At 55.5% G+C, this 24,386-nt stretch overlaps 9 protein-coding genes across 9 annotated transcripts; 4 read left to right on the top strand and 5 right to left on the bottom strand.

Annotated features, from left to right (window-relative positions):
- Positions 1 to 11: 11 nt before the first annotated feature.
- Positions 12 to 4,172, top strand: P168DRAFT_311076 (violaceus kinesin; the record flags this gene model as incomplete). The annotated part of the gene is made up of 5 exons (XM_024839455.1): positions 12 to 2,893; positions 2,927 to 3,017; positions 3,054 to 3,089; positions 3,123 to 3,175; positions 4,017 to 4,172. Exons 1-5 carry the CDS (start codon positions 104 to 106, stop codon positions 4,170 to 4,172), a joined length of 3,126 nt encoding a protein of 1,041 aa, XP_024693138.1. The 5' UTR covers positions 12 to 103.
- A 777-nt stretch (positions 4,173 to 4,949) lies between these two features.
- On the bottom strand, positions 4,950 to 6,715 carry P168DRAFT_269599 (acetylornithine transaminase). The gene is made up of 3 exons (XM_024835150.1): positions 6,532 to 6,715; positions 6,230 to 6,469; positions 4,950 to 6,157 (listed from the first exon to the last, which is right to left on the bottom strand). Exons 1-3 carry the CDS (start codon positions 6,640 to 6,642, stop codon positions 5,090 to 5,092), a joined length of 1,419 nt encoding a protein of 472 aa, XP_024693137.1. The 5' UTR covers positions 6,643 to 6,715; the 3' UTR covers positions 4,950 to 5,089.
- Positions 6,716 to 7,036: 321 nt separating this feature from the next.
- akuA (putative DSB repair complex subunit Ku70) lies at positions 7,037 to 9,450 on the bottom strand. The gene is made up of 6 exons (XM_024835149.1): positions 9,307 to 9,450; positions 8,626 to 9,237; positions 7,726 to 8,572; positions 7,568 to 7,671; positions 7,283 to 7,510; positions 7,037 to 7,211 (listed from the first exon to the last, which is right to left on the bottom strand). Exons 1-6 carry the CDS (start codon positions 9,364 to 9,366, stop codon positions 7,104 to 7,106), a joined length of 1,959 nt encoding a protein of 652 aa, XP_024693136.1. The 5' UTR covers positions 9,367 to 9,450; the 3' UTR covers positions 7,037 to 7,103.
- A 562-nt stretch (positions 9,451 to 10,012) lies between these two features.
- P168DRAFT_311073 (DUF92 domain-containing protein) lies at positions 10,013 to 11,579 on the top strand. The gene is made up of 4 exons (XM_024839454.1): positions 10,013 to 10,313; positions 10,408 to 10,628; positions 10,699 to 11,062; positions 11,152 to 11,579. The coding sequence occupies exons 1-4, from the start codon at positions 10,128 to 10,130 to the stop codon at positions 11,431 to 11,433; spliced, it is 1,053 nt and encodes a 350-aa protein (XP_024693135.1). The 5' UTR covers positions 10,013 to 10,127; the 3' UTR covers positions 11,434 to 11,579.
- Positions 11,580 to 11,973: 394 nt separating this feature from the next.
- P168DRAFT_318863 (tetratricopeptide repeat protein) lies at positions 11,974 to 12,999 on the bottom strand (the record flags this gene model as incomplete). Its single annotated transcript, XM_024840230.1, has 1 exon — positions 11,974 to 12,999. The coding sequence occupies one exon, from the start codon at positions 12,997 to 12,999 to the stop codon at positions 11,974 to 11,976; it is 1,026 nt and encodes a 341-aa protein (XP_024693134.1).
- Positions 13,000 to 13,598: 599 nt separating this feature from the next.
- On the top strand, positions 13,599 to 14,811 carry P168DRAFT_297372 (CPBP family intramembrane glutamic endopeptidase; the record flags this gene model as incomplete). The annotated part of the gene is made up of 4 exons (XM_024838172.1): positions 13,599 to 13,653; positions 13,717 to 13,761; positions 13,827 to 14,203; positions 14,278 to 14,811. 4 exons carry the CDS (start codon positions 13,599 to 13,601, stop codon positions 14,809 to 14,811), a joined length of 1,011 nt encoding a protein of 336 aa, XP_024693133.1.
- A 467-nt stretch (positions 14,812 to 15,278) lies between these two features.
- On the bottom strand, positions 15,279 to 16,560 carry P168DRAFT_269588 (uncharacterized protein; the record flags this gene model as incomplete). Its single annotated transcript, XM_024835148.1, has 2 exons — positions 16,352 to 16,560; positions 15,279 to 16,269 (listed from the first exon to the last, which is right to left on the bottom strand). Exons 1-2 carry the CDS (start codon positions 16,525 to 16,527, stop codon positions 15,279 to 15,281), a joined length of 1,167 nt encoding a protein of 388 aa, XP_024693132.1. The 5' UTR covers positions 16,528 to 16,560.
- Positions 16,561 to 16,811: 251 nt separating this feature from the next.
- P168DRAFT_253742 (putative histone acetyltransferase Spt10) lies at positions 16,812 to 18,999 on the top strand. Its single transcript, XM_024834387.1, has 2 exons — positions 16,812 to 17,707; positions 17,758 to 18,999. Exons 1-2 carry the CDS (start codon positions 17,210 to 17,212, stop codon positions 18,832 to 18,834), a joined length of 1,575 nt encoding a protein of 524 aa, XP_024693131.1. The 5' UTR covers positions 16,812 to 17,209; the 3' UTR covers positions 18,835 to 18,999.
- Positions 19,000 to 20,710: 1,711 nt separating this feature from the next.
- On the bottom strand, positions 20,711 to 23,773 carry P168DRAFT_253741 (uncharacterized protein; the record flags this gene model as incomplete). Its single annotated transcript, XM_024834386.1, has 1 exon — positions 20,711 to 23,773. A coding segment is annotated over exon 1 (3,006 nt), but the record flags the coding sequence as incomplete, so codon positions are not given.
- Between the last annotated feature and the right edge of the window lie 613 nt (positions 23,774 to 24,386).

Below are 24,386 nucleotides of genomic sequence, written 5' to 3'. Positions count from 1 at the left end.
ACTCGAATACCGACTTTCATACACGCTCTCTTGTCTCTCAACCACAGAGCAAATTTTCCCTTCTCGCAAATCGGACCCCATTATTGTGCATGACTTCTAAAAGATGATTTGCACCCACGACGACTATACGATCGCATGGATCTGCGCCTTGCCGCTGGAACTGGCGGCCGCAAAGGTCATGCTAAACGAGGTTCATGATCCGCTCCCCCAGCCACCAACTGACCACAATGTCTACACCCTGGGGAGTGTGAGCGGCCACAACGTAGTGCTAGCTTGTCTTCCAGGCGGTGTCTATGGGACGATATCCGCGACCGCAGTCGCGTCCCATATGGTCTCGACCTTTCGGCGAATCCGGTTCGGATTGATGGTGGGGATTGGAGGCGGAGTCCCCAGCCCCAGGGCGGACATTCGTCTGGGTGATGTGGTCATCAGCAAGCCCACGGCGACAGCAAGTGGTGTTATCCAATATGATTACGGCAAGACGCTTCGTGACGGACGATTCCAACACACGGGGTCACTCAATAAACCGCCACCCGTGTTACTGAAGGCGGTGTCTCAGCTGGAGAGTGACTGGATGATTGGAAACCGGTCGATGAATACAATCTTGGTCGATGTCTTGCAGAGGTATGAAGAGATGAAAGAAGGATTTGCACGACCGAAGGACGACTGGCTATTCCAACCAACATATAAACATGAGGACGGTCAAGACAACTGCTCGGCATGCGATCCCATCCAGCTAGTGAAACGTCCCAAGCGGAGAATGGACGACTTTTATTGTCATTATGGGTTGATCGCGTCGGGAGATCAGGTCATGAAAGATGCCACGACTCGAGACTCCATTGCGCACGATCTAGACATTCTCTGTTTTGAAATGGAGGCGGCCGGGCTCATGGACGAGCTCCCATCGCTGGCCATTCGAGGCATCTGTGACTACTGTGATGCTCACAAGAACAAACAGTGGCAAGGATACGCCGCATTGGCTGCTGCAGCCTATACAAAAGCTCTCCTGTCTGAAGTTCCCCTTTACAGCCACCAGAACGAAGTACAGGGACCCAGGCAACCTGTTTGGATGGTCCCCTTTCTCAAGAACCTCAATTTTGTTGGTCGGGAAGAAGAAATCACCAGGATGGAAGGATGGATCATGCAACAAGACGGCCCAGGCAAAGTTGCTCTCTGCGGACTCGGTGGAGTGGGGAAGACCCAGATTGCACTGGATTTGGCATACCGTATGCGAGACCGAGACCCCGAATGCTCGATTTTCTGGATCACATGTACGAGCTATGAGAGTGTGGAACAAGGCTATATGGGCATCGCCTCCAAGCTAGGAATGACTGGCATAAGTCCAGCCGAGGTGAAAGAAAAAGTCAAGACGTATCTCAGCCAGGACAGTTCTGGGAAGTGGCTTCTTCTTTTTGACAACGCAGACAATTTGGAGATGTGGAGCAAGGACAACAAAAATGAGTCAGTACTGACAGACTTTCTTCCGCAAAGTGAGCAGGGACATATTCTGTTCACCACCCGCAGCCAGAAGGTAGCTGTGAAGCTCGTGTCTTCCTATGTGATAACAGTCACAGAGCCAAACACAGAGATGTCTGTCCAGATTTTACACGACGCACTTATCCGAAAAGACTTACTAAATGACCGTAACACAGTCATTGCTTTTCTGGACCAGCTGGCCTATCTCCCACTGGCAATCACCCAGGCGGCAGCATATATCAATACAAACAGCATTAGTCTCTGCGACTATCTTCTATTGCTAGAGGATCAGGAGCCCCATGTGATTGAATTACTGAGTGAAGTCTTCGAGGATGAAAGGCGATATAAAGATATCCGGAACCCTGTTGCTCTTACCTGGTTCATCTCATTTCAACAAATACAGCAACTAAATCAACTGGCAGCAGACTATCTGTCATTCATGGCCTGTATCAACCCTCGCGATATTCCACAGTCTTTGCTTCCCCAGCCGTTATCGACCAAAAAGAGAATAGATGCCATCGGCCTCCTCAAGAGTTTTTCCTTTGTAAGCGAGGGCGAGGACCGTGCTCTAAATCTACACCGACTCGTCCATCTTGCAACACGGAACTGGATGAGACAGAACCAAAAGTTTAGCGTGCAGGTTCTGAAAACAGCAGACCGATTGAGTGAAGTGTTCCCGAACAATAACCATACCAATCGGAAGGTGTGGCGGGAATATCTACCACATGCGTTCTCACTAATAGCAGAAGCGGAGTTCCAAATTGAGCAAGAGAAATACATTGATTTGCTTGGGAACATTGGGAATTGTCTAAGTAGTGACGGTAGATGGAAGGAAGCAGAAGAGCTGGAGTTGCAGGTGCTACAGCTCTGCAAGCAGGTACTAGGGCCAGAGTATCCAGACACTCTGATGAGCATGAATGATCTGGCAACAACATACTGGAATCAAGGACGATGGAAGGAAGCAGAAGAGTTAGAAATACAGGTACTACAGCTCCGCAAACAAGCCCTAGGGCTAGAACATCCAGACACCCTGACCAGCATGAATAATCTGGCAACAACATATCAGTATCAAGGACAATGGAAGAAAGCAGAAGAGTTAGAAATACAGGTACTACAGCTCCGCAAGCAATTCCTAGAGCCAGAGCACCCTGACACCCTGACTACTATGAATAATCTGGCATCAACATACTGGAATCAGGGACGATGGAAGGAAGCAGAAGAGTTAGAAATACAGGTACTACAGCTCCGCAAACAAGTCCTAGGGCTAGAGCATCCAGACACCCTGACCAGCATGAATAATCTGGCATCAACATACTGTGATCAGGGACAATGGAAGAAAGCAGAAAAATTAGGAAAACAGGCACTAGAACTCCACAAGCAAGTACTAGGGCCAGAGCATCCAAACACCCTGACAAGCGTGAATAACCTGGCATTGATATACCGGGATCAGGGACAATGGAAGGAAGCAGAAGAGCTAGAAATACAGGTGCTACAGCTCCACAAGCAAGTTCTAGGACCAGAACATCCAGACACCTTGATGAGTATGAATAATCTGGCTCACACATGGAAACTATTAGGAAAGGACCAAGACGCCTTCACCCTGATGGAAGAATGTGTCAAGCTCCGCCGCAATCTGTTGGGTCCAGGCCACCCACATACCATATCCTCCTCCAACACGCTTCGCGACTGGCAGAGAGAAGTGAATTCTCCATCAACGCAGCCAACGCAGCCCGAAGCCCCCACTGCCTTGCCCATCCACAATCAGTCTCCCAATCAGATAAAAGCAGACACTGAGCCTGTCACAGGCGGCAAAAGACGGGCATTCGGGAGGTTTTTCCGGAGACGATGATTCATGTTGAACCTTATCCTGTGGCTGGATTAAACATGTACTTAGTATGATCAATGCATCAAAGCTTGACCCGTTCTTCAAACAGTACTATACTTCTTGATTTTTGGCTTGATTGAATTAACCCTTTGCTTTTGGACTCGGCGGAGTCAGGCCATAGAATCGTGGGAGGACCGGTGGTGGATTTCAGTATGATTAATGACTGGAGAGGGATTCCTCTAGATCATATTTTCACGAATCTTTTTCAAAAGGAGGGTGTGGGTGAGACTGAGATGGCACTTATATAGCAAAGATGGTTGTAATCATAGGAAAGGCTCAAATTGTGTATGCAACGACCATATAGCACTAGGCCAAGACGGAAGGGAATTTCAAATATCACTGTAGTTTTCAGAGGGCATCATAGAGATTGTGGGGAGAGGTCGATGGCAGATGTCATATTGACAAACGTCACGAGTAAATGCCAGCAGATATTCTGTAAAGATATTAGGAGTGAAGTTCCGAAGAGTATCTTAGCAGTACATACCAGTAGCTAACCTTGGTGGTAAACATCACCAATAAGATGTAGAAGATCAACAAGGGGAATAGCAATCGTAGTAGTTCATGACCGCTACGCTAAAAAGTTGACTAACGTTTGGTATAGGGCTTAAACTGACTGATATTCCCAACAGTAGTTACTGGCTTGCCTATATTAAAGTGGCCTCCATGCTGGTTGAGTGGAGCGGAGCGGAGTGGCGCTCCGCCCAGAGACACGCAGAGTGCCCACGGCCCGAGAAATACTGTACAGGCATGTCAAATGTCGCAATATAAGATGTGTTATGAAAGGGTACCCACAGAGCGCAAAGTTGCCTAGACCTCTTTTGTAGTTGAGTGATATTTTTTTGCAACATCGTATGATGACTCTGATCCAACCTCGTTTGTGGATGGCTTCAACCGCCATGTCGACCCCTGCAGCCCCAAGAAAGCGCAGCTAACACCGCTTTTCCCGTCTTCTCTCATTCCCGCCCTTATGTCGGTCATTCCTGGTCTCCTGGTCCCCGCTGCAGCGTCTGCTACCAGGGATAAACGCCGAAAAACAATAGGAATAGTATTTACCAACCGATAATCTCAGCAGACTGAGGAGAGATTATCACAAATGATGATTGGAAGATAACGTTGTTTGAAAAGATGATTTCAGCAGTGACTGGTAATTAGCTAAATGATTAGCTGACCTGCAGTCCTTCTCTCACACATCTGACCATTTATATTTGGACGTTTCTTGTGACCACTTGCAACGTTCTTCTTAGCTTCAAACTTCGATATCATTGTTTGTATAATTGTTTTCGTTGGTTCTTTCTACACATATTAGGTATAAAGTCTAGAGCCCCATGCTAATCGATAGCCCATACAGCGACTTCATGCTCACCGACTTATACGATCAAGTAACTGTTCTGTTCCTAAAGCGATGCCTGTGACTACCCCGTGTGCCAATAACTATCTAGGAACACATTTAAAGAGGGGAGTATTCGTCACAGAGCAGCCAGTGATAGCTTTAAGACCAGGAGAGCGAGCAACATAATGGTCATCATGAAAGATGGAAAAGCCAAGATCAAGTGCTGCGATATGAGAACATTGGGAGAACAACCAAGATGATGGGAATAATGCAATCCAGTATATTTCTTGAAATCCCGAGTCTATGTACCGAAAAAAGTCTAGTCACCATCCAGTAGTCTATCTACCATCACGCAATCAAATCAGACAATGGAGGTCGATGCTCTCCGATCCGCTGGCTTAGGCCCGCTCGACGACCACCGCCAACGCCTGCTCCAGGATCGAGAGGGCGGTGCGGATCTCTGTCTCAGTGATGTTCAACGGAGGCACGAAGCGGATGCAGCCGTCGCCGGCGCTGATGATCAGCAATCCGCGCTCCCGCGCGGCGGTGATCAGGTCCGGCACGGCGCCGCTGAACTCGGGGGAGAGCTGGGCACCCAGGATCAGGCCGCGGCCGCGGATCTCGGAGATGACCTGCGGGTACTTCTGGCGAAGGGCGTCAAGGCCCGCCACGAGGGTCTCGGAGCTCGTCGCCACGGCCTGCTGCAGCTCCGGGGCGGCCAGACGCTCGATGATGTGGTGCGCCACGCGGCAGGCGAGCGGGTTCCCGCCGAAGGTGGTGCCGTGGTCGCCCGGCTTGATGTGCTCCGCCACGGTCTTGCCCGAGACGATGGTGGCGCCGATGGGGATGCCGTTGCCCAGCGCCTTGGCAGACGTCAGGATGTCCGGGTGCGCGGCGGGCCCGGAGGCCGGCGCCAGCGAGGGGTGGCCGTGCGCCCAGAAGCTGCCGGTCCGCGACAGGCCGCACTGGATCTCGTCGAAGATCAGGACAGCGCCCACCGCGTCACAGCGCTGGCGCAGGGCCTGGAGAAACTCGGGGGTGGCCATGTTCACGCCGCCCTCGCCCTGGATCGGCTCGACGATGACACCGCATGTGTTCTCGGTGACCAGGGTCGACAGTTGCTCGACGTCATTGTAGTTGCCGTACCGGAAGCCGGGCAGCATGGGGGCGAACGGGGTCTGGTATTTGGGGTTCGGCGTGGCGGAGAGCGCGCCCATCGTCCGTCCGTGGAAGGAGTTGTGGAAGGAGACGATCTCGTGCTTCGCGCCCGAGGGATCCTGGGAGCGGCCGACCTTGCGGGCGAACTTGATGGCGGCCTCGTTGGCCTCGGTTCCGGAGTTCGAGATGAAGACCTGGGCGGCATCCCGCATGGCGCCGGACTCGCGGGTGGTCTGGATGAGCTTCTCGCTGAGGGCGCCGGTCCAGACGTTGTGGTAGAGATTCGAGGCGTGGATCAGGGTCTCGGCCTAGCCATTCCACCAACGGTTAGATGGGTGTTTTTCCTGCGTCGATCGGGTCCAAGAAATCGGCCACTGCACCTGTTCCCCAATAATCTGGGCGATCTCCGGATCACAATGACCCAGCGAGTTGACCGCAATCCCCGCCGTCATATCCAAGTAGCGACGGTTCTCCATGTCCCACAGGTAGCATCCCTGTCCCTTCATCATCATCGGCGCCGGGCGAACGTAGGTGGGGACCATGTACGGCGCGCGCTCTTTGACGAAGGCCGCCGTCGTGGAATCGGGGGTCGGATCCGGGTTCGGCACGGTTGATTCTTTCTGGCGACGCAGTTAGCTTCATGCCTCAGGCTTCTGACGCCGTCGACCGTCCAAGCGCCTACCTTGGTCATTTGCGACGCCGTCGCCGTGAACGAGCGTCGGAGCGGTGATTCGCACGCGCCGAGATTCTTCGGCACGCGCATGCGCCGGGCAGCGAAGCGAACGAAAGACATGGTGATGGACCTGAGAGCGCAAGTACAACCAGAGAGAAAAATCCACAGCCCAGGTTGAAGAGAGAGACAGAAGAGGGGAAGAAGGCAGCGATGACTCGTCTCGGAAGCATCTCCAAATCTGTCGGGGGGGCGCAAACAAACAGCGCAAACACCGCTATCGGCCGACGCGGGATTGTTCTTCCGCGCCTTTTTCTCTCCGGCGCAAATTCGGAGATAGTCCGACTGGGACAGTATACCTTGACACTCACGGTGGAAAGGTGCATCGACGGGAAAGTAAGGAGGACTGCCGTTCGGCGCGAGCTCATTGTCGACCGATAGTCTACAATAACTACCAAGGGCAGATGGTCGGGAGAAACCGATGCAAGAGCCCACTACGATGGGATGGGAAACAGCAAGCGAAACCAACTATATAGGATGTCATTGAGGATGGTATGTAGCAATCATAAGGTGAAGGCCGTTGATCATTTCCGCTCGTAGTATTCCTCCACACGTTCCACCAGATCAGCCTTCTTACCGGCTGTCGAACGGCCGTGAGAGTGCAGGAAATCTTTGAGGATGGGGACCGTGAGCTGGATAAGATGGTAGGATGGTTAGTGATCCTAGAGCATAGCGAAGGAGGAGTGACACGGGGAATGCTCACCTTCGACAGCGTATTCTTCTCGTAGTGGCTGCGGATATCAGCCTCGACACCGGAAGAACCATCCTCGACCTTGGGCTTCTTCGCCGGCTGACTGGCTGAATCTCCGGTCTCGGCATCGCGGTCTTTGGCACTCCGTTTGACCAGCGTGGTTTGAGCGGCCGTCCCGCCGGCCGCGGCGTATTGTTTCTCTAGCTCCTCCGCCCAGGACAGGACGTAGAAGCCCGCGCGCTGGCCAACGATGAGTCTATGCTAGGGGCATCGGAGTGGTTGGCGGTGGTGACTTACCTTATCGATCTGCCGGTATTTCGGGATCGTTTTGTCCTCGGGTTTCTCGGGCAGGTCCTCGTCGAGTGCGAGAGCCTGCAGGATGCGGTAGTGCCATTGAAGCGCTGAGTCCAGTTAGTCTCGGTGGAGGGGCTCTGTCGTGCGGAGGGAGGGCTTACAGGGGTTGGGGTATCGGGAGGGGTCATAGATGGCCTTGGGGAGCTGCAGCTGCTGCACCACATAGCGCATCTTGTCAATCAAGGGCTCCGGCGCCACCGTCAGGCGGGTCTCGGGGTTCTGGCGCACGTCGTCGGCGAAGGGCAGCGGGATGATCCACATTCCCGGGGGAAGCTTCTGCACGCCGTATTCGTCTACCTTTTCGGGCCCTGCCATCAGGGCGCCCAGAACGGGACCGGACGCCTTGCGCGGGATGAACCAGACCAGGGCGGCCTTTCGATCCCGGAGTAGTTTGCGGTGCAGGGCCGCGAAGACGCGCGTGGATCCGACATAGTCGGCCTCGGACGGGTAGATGAAGAACGGGTGTTTGACGTTGGCCCAGAACGGGAGGGCGGAGAGGGGCTTGAAGCCAATGATGCGGATGACTGGATCGCCGAAATCCCGCAGCGATTTCAGCTCCTCGGGGGTGAAGATGACTTGGTCCCCCCCGAACTTGTAGGCCTTCTTAATCTCCCACTTCTCCACCGTCCGCGCCGTATCGTCGGCGATCGCGGTGGTCTCGCCTTGGGCCATCTGCGGGTGCTCGCCCTCCAGCCAGACGTAGCCGCTGCGGGCCGGCTGCTGGCGGCGAAAGAGATGATATCCCGACACGGAGATCCGGAAGTCGGGGCCCAGCTCTAGGGGCATGTTAGAAAAGTACGCCCGGCGGGCGACCGATCGTGAGTGGATGCTCGATAAGAGGGTCTTGAGCAGCGCGATCCCATCGCCCGTCGCGGTCGACGCCTTGGAATCGGCGAGCTGGTACGAGGGAGCGTCGGGATCCGTCGGCGAAGCCCTGTAGATGATATCCTGCGCGGAGTGTCAGTGCCATGCTCCTGAGGGTCGGGCTTGAGACCTCTTACGTCATAAAACCGCGCGTGGTCAAACTCATGGTCTGGGTGCGAGATCGGAAAGAGCTCAATGGACACCCCCAGGTCGTAGAGATCCCGGGCCCGCACTGCGGCCGCGGAGCGGAGGGCCTTGTTCTCTCCGTGGGGGTTGTCATTGTCCGTCACGATGAAGAGTCGCCGGGAGAGAAAGTTCGGGGCCTTCGACGTGAAGATCTGATTCGCACAGAACAATACGTTGGCCATGGACACTGGCTCTTTGGATGGAACAAGCACATTCCTTGCCTCTCCTTCATCGTCAGCCAGCCCCCGTAGCTCCTTGACTTCGTGCGCCGAGGGCACATCCAGATCGGTGAAGAGGTAGCAGTGAGGGTAGGAGAGATCGCCGCGGCTGGTCTCCTCCTCGTCGTAGAACTTGGACGCCTGCGTCCCGTACAAGAGGACCCCCATCATGTCGTGCGGGTTGGAGATGATGCGTTGCTGCATCAGGTGGTAGGCGCATTTCAGCGCGGCCGAGGCGGGCGACTCCTCCCCTTTCGTTTTCGAATCGGCGGAGGGACTGGGGGTCAACATCGACTCGTTGATCTCAATGGCAAAGAGGATGGCATCCTTGACCGTTTTATATCCCTATCTCATCTCCCTCGTCTGAGCTCGCTATTCTTCTCCAACGGTGGGTGGGGGGAGGGTGTTACGTACGGTCTCATCGATCTCCTCCTCGTCCTCCAGCTGGTCGTCGTCGCGGTACTCGTCAGCCATTGTGCGTGACCGGAACGGAGCAGAGCCTCTCGGGGATGTGGTCAGCGGTTCATGAGACCGCGTGTGGGAGATGCAGATGGCAAGTGAACGCCATGAGTCTTCCCCCGTGTGACGTTGGATGGCTGTGACGTCTAGGCAGCGATCGCTGCCTAGCGGGCGGAACGTGACGTGACGCGACCGACGCGGGGTCACGTGCTTCATTTACTCATATCACTCCTACGACGAGGCGTTGTCTGCATACGACACAACGGGGAGGGAATCTGAGGACATCTACAGAGTACGCCGTCCACTTCGCCTAGTGAGGTCGGGGAGTGGCCCTCCCACATCCCTTACCACCGTCTATAGAACCTCGTTGGCACGCCCATTCGTGACAACAGCACCCGGGTGACTCCACAGACGGCTAATCCCTGCTTTCCCTTCTATCCCGTCCTTCTCCGTGCTTCGTATGCCTCCCCTCTACTCTCCTTGTAGACTCCTGCTGGATATCGGTGTTGTCGACTGTCGATGAGGTCCCGTGCAGAGAACACAGTGCGGGTGTTGTTCTGTTTGTTTCCATTCAGGGCTAGTCCCGTTATAGCCTAGCGCAGATGGAGCGGAGCGGCTGATCAACATCCGTCATGGAAGGGAAGCTCCTCTCCGTCAGCAACAGCAATCGGTCACGGTGACGCATTGGATGCTCGAGTAGACCTAGGTGTCTTCAATCCGAGCGTTGACCCTGTACTGTGGAATCTTCGCATTGTGGATCCGTCGAAATCGCGATAATGAAGCCAGTCATTGCCGTTCCCGCGATCCTCGGCCTCGTGTACCGCGCGTGGTCCCGCCAGTCACTCACCATCCCGGGGCTGGTCGCCGCCGCCATCACGGCCGTCGCACATGCCCTGCACCCGTGGTCGGCCCCGTTTGCCTTGCTGGTGGTCTTCTATCTGGGTGGGACGAAGGTGACGAAGGTAAGACGATATGGAGGGCAGGAGGACCCCGTCGGGGAAAACGCGGGAGATCCGCTGGCAATGAACACTGGCTGATCTGGGGATCGGAGGACAGATCAAACATGACGTCAAAGCCCGGTTGACCCTCTCCGCGTCGGGTTCGCACGGGGGCGAGGGCGCGCGGACGCACATCCAGGTGTTGGCGAATTCCATCGTCGCCACGGGCCTGATCTTGCTGCATCGGTGGGCGCTCGCCGCCAGCGGACAGCCCGGTCGGGGGTTCTTCGCGGAGGGCCCTCGAACACCGGAGGATCTGTTGGTCGTGGGGATTGTTGCGTAGGTCCTTTTGACGTCGTTCCCGGCCAATCCCGTGCCAGTCGCTGTTCTAACAAGTATCCCCCCGTAGAAACTATGCCGCCGTTGCCGCTGATACCTTCTCCTCCGAACTCGGCATCCTCTCGAAGTCGAATCCACGCTTGATCACCTCACCGACCCTCCGTGTCGTCCCACCGGGAACGAATGGGGGCGTCACGGGCACCGGACTTCTGGCGGGGGTGATGGGGGCGTCCATCGTTGCGGTGGCATCGGCCCTGTTGCTCCCCGGGCGCAGTGACAGCTACAATCTAATGGAACGAGGGCAATGGGTGCTGGCCATGACGGCCTGGGGAGGCCTCGGAAGCGTGCTCGACAGTCTCCTGGGTGGGATGCTGCAGGCGAGTGTGGTGGATAAGCGAACCGGGAAGATCGTCGAGGGTACAGGCGGTGAGAAGGTACGTCCCATGCCCCTTGGGTCTGCCCCGTGTATCCCATTTCTTTCTCCTGTGAACAGTGACATGCGCTGACTTGGCACACGCTTCAGGTCCTCGTCCATCCGCATTCCACACCCAGTGGACAGGCCAGTGGGGCTGGCCTGACCGCCGCCGCATCCAGCAGCCGTCCCAGCAAGACGGCATCCGGAAAAGCCAGCTCGAAAGCCTCGGCGCCAGATACATCTGCTCAGGAAAGCCGACGAGTCGAGAGCGGCGTAGACCTGCTCGACAACAACGCCGTGAACGTGTTGATGGCATTGACGATGAGCGTGGGGGCCATGGGGATTGCCGCATGGGCGTGGGATGTATCCATCTTACGGATTCTTGTGTAACCGTCTACTATGAACTGATGACCGTTCACCAGGATAATGGGATATGTGACTGGCGCCGCTTCCCTGGTTTTCTTCTGTAAGAGTAGCCACCAAAGTCCAATGCATATAGGCCGTAGGTCGGAAATATACAGGGCAATGTCGCACGGAAGAGGTTGTCACATTCGATTGGACAGGCAGGAAGTACAAATGCTACGGAAACAGTGCAGCTTCAAAAAAGAAGCAATTTGCCATGCGTGTATTCTCGTCTCTATTCAGGTTAGCACTACTGGATATACTAAGGGACGTCCCGGTTGTCGACTTGAACGGCTAGAGATACTGTCTAGTTGTAAGGGTAAAGACGTTTCGCCAACTATAAGCGCCATTCGGTCAATTAGCACCAAACTAGACCAGCAAATATGACGGCCACTACACCAATATACGAGAAGATACGAGCAGACAAGGCATGAGCAAAGTAGAAAAAGAAAAGAAAGAAGAAACAAAGGGACAATGGGAAGGAAAAGGGTCGGGAACAGAAGAGCTACAGCTACGCAGAACAGTCCCCTACGAGGTTTTCTTCTCCAAGATCTTCTGCTGGATATGGTCCCTCTCGTGAGCCAAAAGACTCATTGTGACCCATTTATCCTTTGCGTCCTTGCGGATTGTCTCCCACTCCTTGGCCGGCATGAGGACCTCATTCGGGTGCTCTTTGAAGACCTTCGTCGGGCGGGTCCGGGCCGCGACGCCCGTGGGGTACATCCGGAAGGTGAAGGGCGCCTGTTCCAATCGGTGTGGAGAGGGCGTGGACCCCATACTCCAGCTGAGTTCCAAGTCGGGCCGGTGTTTCCGACCGGGTCTACGGATGACTACCGGCTCTTCATCGCCGGGGTGCAGGTGCTGGTCTTCGCGATCTTGGACGACCCAGGGCTTGGCTCGAGCAGGCGATGTCCCATCACGCCGGGGCTGGGAGATGAGCACGGTAGTATCATCCTCTAGGGAGGGTCCCAGCGTCCGCTTGGCGGGTCGAGGGCCATCATGGCCGTCAAGTAACTTCTGGCTATCATCCGGACTGTCCCCCTCGTCCATGGGTTGCTGGCATTTCTTGCAGAGAGCCGGACCATCCCCCTGCTGCAGTGGCCACGGCAGCGCCTGCGACTCCGTCTGGGGCCCCAAGGGGTCACAATGGTCGAGATAAAACGGCAGATCTTCCGCCTCAGGGGAATCCTTGATCCAGTGGTTCACGTAGACGAAATGCTCGTACGCGTCGGCAGTGTTGCCCCGCTGATACTCGATCCGCCCCAGCCAGTAGCGGCATAGAACGATCCACGATCTCCTCTGCATCGCTTCAGCGATCTCCAAGGCCCGGCGTGCATGCGCTTCAGCGTCTTCGTCCTGCTCCTCGTGTAGACACAGAGCTCCGTTCACCAGGGCGCAGAAGGTCGCGTTCTGCTTCACTTTCGCTTCGAGCTCGTCCATCATGCGCATGATGGACGACTGGGCTTCGAGAAAGGCATGCACGCGAGCGCCTCGCTCTGCGCACTCGCGTGCTTCTGCCTCCTTGGCCCTCTGTTCGATGTCACGTTCGTCCATCGTGCCGGTTGTGTTCTTCCTCTGCTTGGTTCCCGTCTTCCTGTATGCTTTCTGTGGGTTTTACTTTTGGATTGGCTCTTGTGTGATGGGGGAGCTCCCGCTGGGCACGGTGTCCATTATATAGTTCTGGGTCCTAGTGGTACTCTGCGGGATCCCTTCTCCACAACCCGCACTCCATTGTCTGGTCCCACCGAACAATGGCATTGTCCTGCCCAGATCTCTTTGTCGTCTATCCGATAAACAAACGCAACAAACGGAACGGCCCGAACGTACAAGCAAATGGAGCAAACCCACGTAAATCCGGGGAAAGGTAATCCCTGCCCGCAGACAAACCAGTCAAACAGCCCGTGCAGTGCCTGTCGCCTCAGGCAGCAACGCAGCCTTGTTGGGATTCTTTGTTTGTCTGCGGTCAATTATCTCGTCGGCCTGGAAGTCGAGAAGAGTTCCTCGAGGTGCATCCATCATCGATCTGAAGACGGATCCGCACCCGCTCGGTTCCAATCTCTGGAGAGTATCTGCGATCGCCCGTTCCGCAACCCGAGATCGTCGATCGCGTTCCAAACGAGGGATAGTCCCAAACGACGGAGATCTAGATGACGATGGCGCCCGTCGGGATTATCGCTCGCCTCAAGAGCCTGTACACTAAACCACAGGGTACGTCGCGCGGGACATAAGAGGCCGAGAGCAGGGTGGATCTCTGACCGGTTCGCATTCTAGATGAGCCTGTCATTTCAGCGCAGCAAGCCGCGCTGTATTCGGTAGGCATTCTTCCTAAGAGAAGAAGGGTTTCGGGCAGGTCAATGGTTGACACAGATGATCGCAGCTAGCCTTGACCTTCCTCTATGTCGTCCCGTTCTACCTCTTCTCCGCCACGCGGCCGTCGCAAACCCTGAGTCGGGATGCCCCTTCGGTCATTCGGGCTCGCACCCGCGCGGTGACGGGGTCTTGCCTGCTCAGCACGGCGGCCGTTCTGTGGCTGTTCACGGCTAAGGGGCATATCCCGTCAAACGAGGCCCTCCGGATTCTGGGATGGTGGCCTGTGGGCGTCCAGGAGATCGTGCGCGGTCTAGCCCTAACCGCCATCCTGTTCATGGGACCGCTCTTTGAGCGAGGCATCGTATACGGCCAATGGCGGGACTGGGTCCGGGGGCGGGGGGTGTCCGAGTCGCTGCGCGGATGGATGGGATGGCGCAACTTCATCGCCGTAAGTCAATCCGCGACCCATCTGGATAGATACAAGCACGTCCGTAGCCAGACGCACATCTAACAGGACAACAGGGCCCCATTACCGAAGAGGTTCTCTTCCGATCATCCATCATCCCACTCCACCTACTAGCCAGAGTCCCACCCAGCCGCATCATCATGATCACACCGCTGTATTTCGGCATCGCCCACGTGCACCATTTCTACGAATTCCGCCTCACCCACCCCGACACCTCCGCGTTCGCCGCCCTGCTCCGCTCTGTCATCCAGTTCGGATACACGACCGTCTTCGGCTGGTACGCCACCTTCCTGTATCTGCGGACCGGATCGCTTCTGGCCGTCATCGTCGTCCACAGCTTCTGCAACTGGTGCGGGCTCCCCCGGCTATGGGGGCAGGTGGGCGACGCGGGCGTGCCGTCGGATTCGCCGCGCCTGTGCAAAGACAAGGACGGGGCGGAGTCGGGTTCTCGGAAGGAGTCTGGCCGGTTACGGATCGGTTGGACTATTGCCTATTATGTGCTTCTTGTGGCGGGGATCGTGGGGTTTTACAAGGGGCTGTGGCCGTTGACAGGGTCGCCGCGTGCTTTGGTCTCTTTTACGGCCATTTAATTGATAGGAACGCATTGTTGATGGAGACTTTGGGAGGGTCACTGGTTTGTGAGGAGCTTTCTTTCCTTCTTTTTTCTTCCTGTTCCTTTTCTTTCCCTTTCTTTCTGGTTTCTTTTGACCCCTGCTTGTGGAACTCTGTTCGGTTCTGGGCTCGCCCAACTCGATTTCATGTCTCATTATGCCAACACCAACACCCTTTGGACTTGATTCAGACAAAGACGATAATTGCAAATCTTCGATTGTTTCTACTGTATACCCATGGCCAGGTATTACTGGACCGGATGATATCTATGTCATGAATCACGTTGTGGGTGGGTCGTACAAATGCGGTGCGGACCGTTCAGTCACTATCGTGCGGTCCTCCGACAACATAGTAAGTGATATAAGAAGAGATGCCAACGAAAGACTGGATGGTTGATTATATGTAGTATTACAGCTCGTGGTATTATACAAAATCCTAGCACCCCTCACAACTTCCGCCGCTGGAAGGCCCAGTAGGCCTTCCAGGGCAGCCGCCAGTCGGACCGGAGGAGGTCCGGTTGGAAGATGTCGAAATCCACCTGCTGGAGCCGGTCGAGCCACAGTCGCGTGGCCACCGCGGGCATGTAGACGCCGAACGCGCGGTTCACCTCCTGCAACGGGGCCGAGTCCGCAACACCGCCGGGGGACGTCGGATGGTCGTGACCCTCCTCGCCCTCGTGTTCGAACGCATGGCCCACGTCCTGGCCTGCGCGCAGGTTGGCCAGCATCTGGTCGACGGTGATGAGGTGGTCGCTGGCCCGGGTGGCGACGGTGAAGACGGCATCCCGTAGGCCAGGAGCCTCAGCGCCCTGTCGAAAGACGGCCTCCTCCTGCACGCCCGTCTCGGCCATGACGTCTAGCGGGAGCATGACGGCACCCTGCTTCGTGCCGCCCCCTGCTCCGCCGCCCTGGGGACTCCGCGGGGCCGGAGGCGGGAAGGCGACGAGCGGGAGGCCCTTGAGGATGGCGACGATACCCGTGGCCTTGCCGATGTGGGAGGCGACGTGGTCGGCGGTGACGGAGGTCATTGGCAGGGCGGACAGCGTCAGGTACATGAGGGTGGAGTAGGTGTTCTCGGCGTAGGATTCGAGGGCGGCGAGGTCGGGATAGGGGTCATTGGTGAGGGTCTGCTCGCGGGCGTCGATCATGCGGGTGAGCCAGCGTTTGCTGATGCGGGCGCGGCCCTGCGTCTGCTCGTGGCGGTCGGCGATGGCGGCGGCGAGGAGAACGGCGACGGGCTCCTTGGGCGGGGCACCGGCGAGGGCCTTGGTGACGGCGTCGCGCCAGAATTGCAGTCGCATCAATCCGATCGTGTGGGAGGAGGTGGTGTCGGGGATCATGGAGAGCGAGACGTTCAATGCCCGGAGGGCGAGGTAGAAGGGCTGGACGGGCCGGGGGACGAAGGTGCTCAGGGTGTAGGCGGGGCGATCATATTTTCTGCATGCCCAGCGGGGGTCGAGTCAGCTCCTCCATTCTCCGCGCTCCTCTTCCTCTGACTCCCCCCGTGTCTTCGACTCACAGCACAAGATCGGCGCAGTACTTCTGGGCGGCCTGCACCTCGGCCTCCGCGGCGCCTGCTACCGCGCTGGCGGACAATCGGCCCTGGCTAAACAGACGTCGTGATGATGGGGTCGACCGTCGAGCGTGGCATCGGACGCCCCCACGCAGGGCCTGTGTAGGTAACGGTCCTGGCATGGCGAGGGATCACACTGGTGAGGTGAGTTAAGCGTACACTTGGTGGTGATGATGATGATCATATGGCTGCATTGATGATCCTGTGGTGACAAACTAGACAAACCAACCAACCCAGACAAACCTGTCAAATCCAACAAATCTGTCAAATAAACAAACTGACCAAATCCAACAAACAGATGCCTGACCCCGGTGGGAACAATAATGATCCAGACCCCCGGGATGAGGATTTCTCGACTGCGTTCACTCCATTCCAGACTTGAGAATACTCAGCAGTCCGGGAAGTACAGTTCGGGATTCCAAACGAACGACCATCTGGAACGACCGAGGATCCGGACGCGTCGATTGCCCAGAAGATCCTCACTGTCAGTGCGTTTCCCCTCTCTTGGGCCCTCTTCGCTCCCTCTTCCCCTCCTCCTCCTCTACCTCTACCTTCCCCCGCTCTTCCCCCCCAAGAACCCCACCCTGCATCGCCATCCTCCCATCCCCAGGCCTCATGTCGTCATGTCGTCATGATGGAGTGTCTCCCCTCCCCTACCCGCGCGGGATCTCGCGTCGGGATGGCATCACCCACCGACACGCGACATGACATCCATCGGCGCCCTCTCAGCATGTCTCAGATCACGTGCACAGCTAATCCGGCGGCCAGTCACGGGACCGGGTCGGGTCGGCCTCGGGCATCAGCATGCCGGCGGTTCATGCGGACTTGAGTTCGACCGTGTTCCCCTCGGAGCAGGAGCTCCCCCTCGACGTCTATCCCCGCCAGGTCACCCTGCGCGATCGCGTCACCATCGCCACCCTCATCCCCCTGTCGCCCGAGGATGAGGTCCCCCGCGCCTTGCTCCTCTACCTGTCCGACCAGTTGAACAAGGAGATCGAGAAGGGCGACACCTACGCCATGATCGACCCCATCCCCTTCTCCCAGTTCGACGCCTACTGGTTCTCCAGCTTCGGCGCCATCATGCTGCTGGGCGACATCAAGAGCCTCCAGGAGATGCAGGCCATGGACCGCGCCGGCGCCAACTGGTCCAAGCTCTGCCTCGGCAGCTTCAACGTCCGCCCCAACTACCCCGGCCGCAGCAATCACGTCTGCAACGGCATGTTCCTCGTCACCGACGCCGCGCGGAATCGGGGTGTCGGCCGGCTGATGGGCGAGGGTTATCTCGAGTGGGCGCCCAAGCTGGTGAGTCCCCCCCGCCTCTGCCGGCGGAGTGCGTCGCTGACGGTCACTAGGGCTACACCTATGCGGTCTTCAATCTGGTGTACGAGAGCAACGTAGCCTCGTGTCGCATCTGGGATGCCCTGGGCTTCAAGCGCATCGGCAGGGTCCCCGGGGGCGGTCGGCTGCTCTCCAATCCGGGTCAGTACGTCGACGCCATCATCTACGGACGCGATCTCGGCCCGGAGGGGGAGGATTCCTTCACCCAGGACCGATTCGACAAGATCCGATATTACCTGAAACATTCCAAGTACCCGCGCGGGGCGGACCGCGCGGAGAAGAGCCGCCTTCGGAGTGCCGCCACGCACTACAAGCTGATCGAAGGCGACGGGGACTCGGAGAAGTTGATGCTCAAGGACAAGGAGGTCGTCTCGGATCCCCAGCAGCAGTACACCATTGCCCAGGAGATGCACGACCAGCAACATGCGGGCATCAACAAGACCACCGCCGCCATCGCCGTCCAGTATCACTGGGTGCGGATCAAGGAGACCGTCAGCCGCGTCATCCGGGACTGTCCGCAGTGCAAGGAGACCCTGAAGCTGCCGCTGACCGGTCCGTTCCTGCGGGACGATGACCCTATGGACATGACGGTGGCCGAGGCCAAGCCCGACCCGGCCGTCGACGGCGCCTCCCACCATCACCATCAGGCCCCGTCCACGGCCGACGCCCTGAGCTCCGGCCCCCATCCCCTGGACCCGACGGCCCTCGACGCGCCTGCCAACCAGCATCCGTTCATGTCGACGCACGCCGCGGTGGTACCGGGGTCCGTCGAGTCGATGGGCGACTACACCACCCTGCCGCTGGACCCGCAGATCATGGACATCCACCAACCGTTACCCCGCTTCCCGACCCACGACGTGATGACCGACCCCTACGCGCACGGGGGACACGGCTTGTCCGGATCCCACTTCGACGACGACGTGCGGCATCACACGGCCCACGACTACATGCTGGTGCATGACACGTCCGACGCAGACGCAGGCGCCGCGTTACATCAAGAGGCACTAGGGCTGGTCCATTCGCAGGCGAACGACGTCCTAGCCAAATTTCAGTATGTCGGACAACCGGACGATGATCTCGACTTTACCTGATCCGACTTTTCTTTCTTCCTTCCCCTCTGTTGAGGTTTCTGGTTCTTTGACGATTCGTAGATTTCCGGAGCATGGGGTCTGGCGTTTGAGTGACGGGGAAGAGAGGGGGGGGTTGGGGTTTTGGGTGGATGTGCCATCGGTTAATCATTGCATTCTATTATTCGCCTTTACATAATTATTAGAAATAGCACGCCACGGAAGCATCTCATCAATCGCACCCCCACCCGTATTTGTATCCTGGCCTGTCTTGTACAAGTGTAATTCGCTGGGCTATGTTCGTCCACGCGTCCGTCGGCTCCCTCCCACTGTCAGTTAATTTGCCAGTCAGAAATTAGAAGGTCTCACTTGTACCGATCCAGTCCATGCAACAGCTCTTTCACGGTCCTGTAAGTCTATCAGAGTCTTAATCACATATCCTAGTTACATTGGCACTTGGCATGTCTTCATCCCTCGTTCAGTTCCACATGTTATCTCCAGATGCAAAGAGCCTTGGATCATATTCTACACCGCACCCTGAACAGTGTATATATAGACTGGTTACCCTGTCTATGACGCAAACCCTCAAGTATTGGGTAGTCTGTGGAGTCACCGCAATCAGTCAACATTTGATTTGCGAGTATCCCACACCACTTGTATGTCACCTCTTTTCTTGCGACTTGCAACCTTTTACGACTTCTTTCATAGCTCTAAATCACCAATATTATCATGTTTCTGACTGCTTTTCTTCCGTCATTTCACAACACTTTCTCTCCCTCATCCGATATATCTTCTACTACTCAATTGCAACAGACATGGCTCTTTAGCCCATTCCCAGTCTTTCTAGACAGGATCATGCATGTAGCATGTCCATCATACATTGTGGCGGTAGCATAATTTGAGTACGAATTGACGAAACTTGAAAACGGTCAATATTGATGATATGAGGAAAGCTACAAGGTATGGTATATGGTTGTATATGGTTTGCGATTATACAAATAGCGAACAACAAAGTAAGGAAGAAAGAACAGAAGCTGGCAGTATATGAAGCAATGAAAAAGATACTGCGTTTGCCTTGTCCGCTGACGTGTTGACCGATCCCTATCACTGCTTCCACCACAATCCTCCGTGGAAATAACCAAGCACGTGTATCTCTCTGGCCTGTGAGCCACAACTCCAAGTCACAGCTGCCTCTGCAGTTGTCCAAGCGTCTCGCTCCGTCCTCTTCCACCGCTCGGATCGTGGTCGTCGCCGGCTCTGTTCGAACAAAGTGGCCTTCCCTTCTCCCATACGGCCGCTTGCGTGACCTGCCCGTCCGTCTCGCTATTCCCTGGACCCCTTCATATGCTGAGATACCGCTGGTCACCCTGATGTCCCCACTGTGACGCTCTATAGTTGTCTCCTAACAGGCCTGCAGCCGAGCTGCGCCAAAGACCATACGTGCTTTAAGCCACGCTTTCACCCTGCCGGACAATCCCAGAAAATTTCCACACCCTTTTCCGTCCGGCTCTCTGTCGGGAAATATCATGACACTGGTTGGTGCACATGTCTTCTTCTAGTCAATTTCGTCTCGGTCTCCATTTCGGTCTCCGTGGGAGGTTTCATCCGACTGAGAAAACATTCGCAAAGCAGAGAGTAGAGGTTGAAAGTGGTCAAGTGAACCATTCTGTATCATAGAATTCCAACCGGTGGTAATTCGTGACAGCTGGTTGCTGGCCATGGCGTTCTCATGGCTAGCTACAGTTTTTGTCGACCCTTTCTGTGTCTCTGGTTCCACCATGAGTACACGGGACTCTTCGAGAAGGTTCTCAATGCAAGATTCAAGATGCGAAAGGGCTTGACAGAGGTCAGGATCAATTGATTCAAAGAACTCCTGGCGTAGTGGAGCACAAGTCTCGAGCAAAGCTATGGCCTTGGTGATCTGACCTCGAATGCTTTGAGTAGAAGTCAGATTCCCCATGCTGAGCAAAGTAGAAGGATGTTCCGGTCCCAGCACTGCCTTGTGAGTATTCAAGACTTCCATCTCCAGCTCTTCAGCTTCCTTCCACTTCCCCTGGTTCCAGTATGTGCATGCAAGATTCTCCATGCTGACGAGTGTTTCAGGGTGTCCTCGGCCTAGTATTATTTTGTGAGCATCTAATACTTGTATCTCCAGCTCTTCAGCTTCCTTAAATCGCCCCTGGGTCCCATATGTGCATGCAAGATTGGCCATGCTGGTGAGTGTATCAGGGTGTTCTGGACCTAGTATTATTTTGCGAGTATTCAAGGCTTGTATCTCCAGCTCTTCAGCTTCTTCCCAATACCCCAGGTTCTCATATGTGGATGCAAGATTGGCCATGCTGGAGAGTGTATCAGGGTGTTCTGGACCTAGTATTATCTTGCGAGTATCCAAGGCTTGTACCTGCAGCTCTTCAGCTTCCTCCCATCGCTCCTGGGTCTGGTATGTGGATGCAAGATTGGCCATGCTGGTAATCGTATCAGGGTGTTCTAGGCCTTGTTCTTTCTTGTGGATATTCAAGACTTGTATCTCCAGCTCTTCAGCTTCTTTCCCTCGCTCCTGGTTGCTATATGTGGTTGCAAGATTAGACATGCTAATGAGCGTATCAGGGTGTTCTGGACCTGACGTTATCTTCCTAAAACTCAATACTTGTGACTCTAGCTCTTCAGCCTCATTCCATCGCATTTGGTTCTGGTATGTCCATGCAAGTTTGGCTATGCTGTCGACCGTTTTTGGATGTGTTTTACCTAGCAAGAGAGCTCTGTTTGCGTGCACCTCTCGAAAAAGGGGCTCAGCATCATTATATCTTCCGTCGGCGGATAGATACAAAGCAACCATCCCGCACAAGTCTTGCCTTTCAAGACCTCCTTCAAGACACTCTGGAGTTTGGAGGAGAAACTGTGCGTGCGGTAAGTATTCCCGCCATAACGCACGGTTCTCGTGGTCATCAGAGGGAAGGATGTCGTTGAAAAAGTCACAAGTCTGGACTGTCCTGCCGTCGAGAAGGTTTTCGCCCCGAAGCCAATTTCGCGTCGCTAAATGAACGAGTCGGTGCATATTAAGGAACACGCTGTCAGTCATCTGGGTTAGAAAAGAATAGGCCTTCAACAGTCCCAGTGCTTTCTGTTGCTCTACTGGGGAGCCTCCTGGCGGGAGGAGGGACAATGGGATGTCTCGATGGTGAATACATGCAATATGCGACAGATATTCCGTGGCCATTGGATTTGACCGGCGGATCTGCTCAAACGAGATCAGCCATGTTGTTGCCACCGGATTCTGCGTTTCCTCATATCGATAGTCGTCGTCGAAGTCCTGGCTGAGTAACTCCACTTTGATATGTTCTTGCTCATTCAGGAGCAATAGATACTCTTTCAGGCTGATGCTGTTCTGGTTGATGTAGCTTGCTGCTTGGGTGAGAGCGAGAGGTAGACCCCCTAGCTGATGAAACAGCATCGTAGCCGACTTATCATCCGTCATCAGATCTTCATTCATCAAAGACGCACGAAAGAGCTCCGTTGCTAACTGGTCATCTAACTCTGAGACTTTGATGACCTCCGGTCCTACTAGACGGGTGGCCAGTTGCTGATTCCGTGTAGTATAGATGGTAAGCCCAGTCTCGCTCCGAGGAAGAAAGTCTTTTAGTACGGTTGGCGGGGACATCCACATATCTGCATCATCAGCATTGTCGATGATCAGGAGCCATGAGCCCGCCCGTTCCGAGCTTAGGTAGGCCTTCACATCGGCCTTGATGCTGTCCGGGGTTGCATTTCGCAGCCCGACGGTATGACCGATGTCTGCAAATGACTTTTCCACGGCATCGACACTTGTTGCTTGGATCCAAAAGATGGATTGCTGGGGCGCTTGATCACGAATTCTGTATGCCAGATCGATTGCGATCTGCGTCTTCCCAACTCCCCCTAGCCCTGAAATGGCAGCCTTTCGGATCTGATTCTGGGTCAAAACCAGCGTCTCCAGCTTCTCGAGTACGTCGGTTCGTCCTCGGAAGCGTGGATTTCGATCAAAGGGCATCATGAAAAACCTCTGCCGTGCCGCCTGACTAGGCGAAAAATGGGCTGCTGGAAGCACAGAGAGAAGTTGTTTGGCATAAGCTGCGGCCGCCAGGGCGGCATATCCCTGCCACTGTTTGTTTTTGTGGGAGTCGCAATAGTCACAGATGCCCCGGATCACCAGGCAGGGGAGGTGATTCATAATCCCCGCGGCCTCCATCTCAAAACATAACGCGTTCAACCTTTGCGCAATCTGGTCCCGAGTTCGACCATCCTTCATCACTTGATTCCCCGATGCAATGATGCCGTAGTGGATCTGTGGCTTGTCCGACCCTCGTATAGCCCGGGGGACCGGTTGTTCCGTTTCATTGGGCACCCCCGACGGATCTGTCGATGGAAACAAGCGATCCTCTTCCGTGGGCCGGGAAAATTCGGCCTGCATGTCTGGGTTTTGCCTGAGCACACATGCGATGGACTGTGAGATCGTGTCGCTCCGGCGTATCTTATCATCCGCCACGAGCCGAGCGACAGCCATTAGCAGGCTGGTGGGTGGCTGGTTCAATGTCCCGGTATATTCACAGCCCCCGCCACTGGTAGTTTTGCCCATGTCATACTGGACCACGCCGGGGTAGGTCCCCGTGGGCTTGCTCACGACAAGATCGCCGAGACGAATATCTGCAGTTTCGCTCGGTACACCCCCTCCAATCCCAACCATCAGTCCGCATCGAATATTGGGAAAGGTCGATCGCAAATACGCGGTCACCACTGCTGCAGAGGTGGTGCCATAGACGCCCGATGGCAGGCACGCTACCACTAGTCTATGGTCTCCGATTTTCCCCAGGATGTAGCTGCACTGGTGGGAGGACTCCAGCTGAGGCTCGGCATGCACCTCATCGAGCATCACTTTGACGGCCGCCAGCTCGAGGGGTAGTGCGCAGATGATCGCCAAGGCATAGTCCCCATATGAACGCGTCGTGTCCACCATTGCTACCGTCGCCTCCTTTCAAATTCAGTGGTCGATGGAATGTGTCGATCAAGCGCAGGCGTAGGATGTGCGGTCTTCCTTTTGAATGAAGAAGGTCTGCAATGTAGACAGGAAGTTCAGGGGCCACTGTAGATCATTTCACCATGCGGGGTACGGCTGACCCAGCCTTGCAGCCCGATGACATGTTGAGATGTAAGAGAAATGCCAAAGATACTAGAATTCGATACGCACAGAGGTCACGGGATGAATGCCAACCCTTGTCCGATTCCAGATCAAGTAATTAAAATGATATGCCGTGGAAATGGTCCATCTATCCCTCTTCCTCTCCCACGTGAGTTTGGCTCAGTGGGTACTACTGTTCAGCTGCATTGCGGGAATCCTAATTCGAAGATCGATACGGTGCTGTCCGAACTATTATTACCAATCGGTCAACCTACGTGATAGTGATAGGTGCGTAACCAAGCCCTACTGCTCTAGCTCTGTCTTGGTCGAGCTAGCGAAGAAGCGGATTTGTATATACATGATCAAGGACAAACGATCAAGGACCAGAGCACTTCTATGGCTGCAAACACAACCGCGACACCAC

This window comes from Aspergillus campestris (genome assembly GCF_002847485.1).
Source record: "Aspergillus campestris IBT 28561 chromosome Unknown P168scaffold_6, whole genome shotgun sequence".
NCBI classification, from domain to species: Eukaryota; Fungi; Ascomycota; class Eurotiomycetes; order Eurotiales; family Aspergillaceae; genus Aspergillus; species Aspergillus campestris.
The sequence above is the reverse complement of the archived record's forward strand: the minus strand, read 5'-3'. Positions and strand labels throughout refer to the sequence as shown.